The sequence below is a fragment of the Bactrocera neohumeralis genome, unplaced genomic scaffold, assembly GCF_024586455.1.
Source record: "Bactrocera neohumeralis isolate Rockhampton unplaced genomic scaffold, APGP_CSIRO_Bneo_wtdbg2-racon-allhic-juicebox.fasta_v2 ctg4188, whole genome shotgun sequence".
NCBI lineage: Eukaryota > Metazoa > Arthropoda > Insecta > Diptera > Tephritidae > Bactrocera > Bactrocera neohumeralis.
Window position 1 is genome coordinate 1 of NW_026091265.1, and position 2960 is coordinate 2960.

At 34.8% G+C, this 2960-nt stretch overlaps 2 protein-coding genes across 2 annotated transcripts; both read right to left on the reverse strand.

Annotated features, from left to right (window-relative positions):
• Nucleotides 1-1146: 1146 nt before the first annotated feature.
• Nucleotides 1147-2227, reverse strand: LOC126767126 (uncharacterized). The gene is made up of 2 exons (XM_050484728.1): nt 1716-2227; nt 1147-1321 (listed from the first exon to the last, which is right to left on the reverse strand). Exons 1-2 carry the CDS (start codon nt 2167-2169, stop codon nt 1155-1157), a joined length of 621 nt encoding a protein of 206 aa, XP_050340685.1. The 5' UTR covers nt 2170-2227; the 3' UTR covers nt 1147-1154.
• Nucleotides 2228-2302: 75 nt separating this feature from the next.
• LOC126767127 (uncharacterized) lies at nt 2303-2758 on the reverse strand. Its single transcript, XM_050484729.1, has 2 exons — nt 2484-2758; nt 2303-2427 (listed from the first exon to the last, which is right to left on the reverse strand). The coding sequence occupies exons 1-2, from the start codon at nt 2755-2757 to the stop codon at nt 2321-2323; spliced, it is 381 nt and encodes a 126-aa protein (XP_050340686.1). The 5' UTR covers nt 2758; the 3' UTR covers nt 2303-2320.
• Between the last annotated feature and the right edge of the window lie 202 nt (nt 2759-2960).

A 2960-nucleotide genomic window follows, 5' to 3' on the forward strand; every position in this document is an offset into this window, starting at 1 on the left:
AGAAGAAAGTGAAATTCTTCGAAATGCACTGCCGTTATGGCGTTATATCCACTTCAGTAAGATGAAGAATGTTAATTAACTTAAATAAGTGAAGTAAATGATTGGAAGAAACTCAATATCGATTGCTAGATGTGTATATGCAAGAATATCGACTTTATACCTAAACATAAGAAGGTGGAATTCTTCCAAATGCACTGCCGTTATGGCGTTATATCCACTTCAGTAAGATAAAGAAGGTTAATTAACTTAAATAAGTGAAGAAAATGATTTGAAGAAACTCAATATCGATTGCTAAATGTGTATATTCAAGAATATCGACTTTACACCTAAACATAAGAAGGTGGAACTCTTCCAAATGCACTGCCGTTATGGCTTTATATCCACTTCAGTAAGATAAAGAAGGTTAATTAATACTATGTTCGGACCGACAACGAAAACATGTTTTCGTGGGAAAAACTGGTTTTCGCACGAAAACTTGTGTTTTCGTCCATGTAAAATCTGTCAAACGAAAACACAGTTTTCGCTGAAAACTTCTTTAAAACTTACATTCCACTCATTATAATCGGTGCCTGCTCTAGTTTAATCGATTTTTTTGGAAGACATATTTTGCCGGCCCTAAATTGTCACTTGATATTTGTTTACATTCCATATAAAATACACTTTGACAAGTAAATCATTTCGAAAATGGAAAAACAAAAGTACAAAAAAAGAAGTTGTTGGAGTGATAGGGCAGAAGCCCTATTAATTGAATTGTGGCGGAACAAAGTAAGTGGTTAATCGCGGACAAGAAGAACAGCCATATAGTGGAGGAAATGGCAATGGAGATGCAGCAACAAGGTGTGCATTTCACGGCGAGTGAAATAAAGTCGAAAATGCACAACCTTTCACAGAGATATAGGTATGTAATTAAATAAAATTAAGAAAAAATAGAGCTTTTACATATATATCATGTTTTACAGGAAAGAGAAGACAGCAGTCGGGTCAACTTGCGGTTCTCAAGGCCCTCGCAGTGGCCACTTTACGAGAAAATGAGAGCCGTACTGTTGCCGTACGTCGGCAACAATGCCGAGAACTTAGTGGAGGAAAGTTTTCAAAGTAAGAAACATTTGTTTTAATTCAATATATTATTTATATTTACATGTATATTTAAATTTTTAAAAAGGTTCTACCAACTCCGAACCACTCCAAATTTCGGTGGAAACGGCTGCGGTTGCTGCATCGCCATTGCCATCACCGATTTGCCTACCATCGCCCTCAGCTATGCCGATGTCGCCAAGCGATACTTCTTCGGTACCAGTACCGTCTCCCGAGCCGAGTGATGCTATCAATAAAAAAAGGAATAATTTTCAAACCATAATTTTAAAAAAATTTGAACAAATAGAAAAGCAGCTCGAAAAAGCAAATCAGGAATCCCTTGAAACCAGCAAAGAAATTAAGGACTTGACAAAAAAAAATGGTTGAAAATGATAACAAAAAAACCGAAATGATGGAACAATTTATAAAAGATTGTAAAGAAACAAATGAACGATTGCTTCAATTTCTAAATAAATAAAAAAATGAATTTAAGTATTTTCTGTTTAACGTTGATATGTATTATTTTTTATATGGAAAATAAAATTGAATTTTGTTTGGTGTGTACAACTTTATCTTTGATTTAATGTATATGCAATTGTGTAAAATGTAGATATTGTGATACAATATGCATATGTACTTACCAAAATATGTACAAAGTGCTGTCCGAATCATTTCTCCATTAATTGGGTCGTCAGATGCATATGAAATATCACACGGATTCTGGCGTCTAGTCTCCAACTCTTCCAAAGCGCGTAACCATTTAGCGTTTAGCGTGTCGTTGTTATCATTTAAAAAATTGTGAAGGACGCAACATGCTTTTATTATGGAGTTGGCATTCCATACAGAGTTGTCAATTCCTTTTCCGATGCGTCGAAAGCGGGCCTGGAGGTGTCCAAAAGCATTTTCGACAACTCTACGTGTTTTCGAAAGAGCGTAGTTGAATACCTTCTCACCATTATTTTGATTTACGCTAAATGGATACGGTTTCATTAGTTGTTTGCTAAATCGAAAAGCCGAATCCCCAATAATGAATACTGGCACATTTACGCCTGAAATTTCTCTAGACATTTCGCTTAGTAAAGAACAACTATCCATTTCTTTTTTAAGTGATGACGTCTCATAAATTTGAGAGTCATTACATCGCCCGGGACTTCCTACGTTAATGTAAGGAAAACGGTATCTGAAAATATATTGTAAACATTACTTATGTACTTATACATATGTACATATATTGAGTTTTTAGACTTTACTTAGCATCAACTAATGCCATTAAAACGGTGGAATACCATCCTTTATAATTATAATAATCAACAGCTTCGTCAGATGATGGATGAATCTCAATGTGGCATCCGTCTGTAAACAATTATTAGAACATTAGCGCAAATTTAAGATTTTATAACCAATATTACCAATTGCTCCTAAGCATTGTGGGAATCCAATTACCTCGAAACCAGTCACCAATTCGGTTATATTTTCTCTGTTTAAAGGCAACATTTTAAAACAGGATGGCTGCAGTAATCTCCAGATTTCGGTGCAAAATTCCAGTAAAATTTCGCAAACCGTAGACTTTCCTACACCGAACATGTTGGCGATACTACGATACTCTGCAGATGACCCTAAAGCAAATAATGTTATAGCCACTCTTTTCTCGATAGGAATAGCTTTTCGGTAATTTGTATCCATTTTTTGTAAATAAGGATGAAAATAATTTAGAAAGGAACTTCGGTGAAATGTGTATATACAAGAATGTCGACTTTACACCTAAACATAAGAAGGTGGAATTCTTCCAAATGCACTGCCGTTATGGTTTTATATCCACTTCAGTAAGATGAAGAATGTTAGTTACCTTAAATAAGTGAAGTAAATGTTTTGAAGCGACTCAATAT

Coding starts and splice junctions, on each gene's coding strand:
- LOC126767126 (XM_050484728.1), bottom strand. CDS start 2,169: ATGGATAGTTGTTCTTTACTAAGCGAAATGTCTAGAGAAATTTCAGGC. Junction 1,322..1,715: donor AGCACTTTGTACATATTTTG/GTAAGTACATAT, acceptor TTTTATTGATAG/CATCACTCGGCTCGGGAGAC.
- LOC126767127 (XM_050484729.1), bottom strand. CDS start 2,757: ATGGATACAAATTACCGAAAAGCTATTCCTATCGAGAAAAGAGTGGCT. Junction 2,428..2,483: donor ACAATGCTTAGGAGCAATTG/GTAATATTGGTT, acceptor AATTGTTTACAG/ACGGATGCCACATTGAGATT.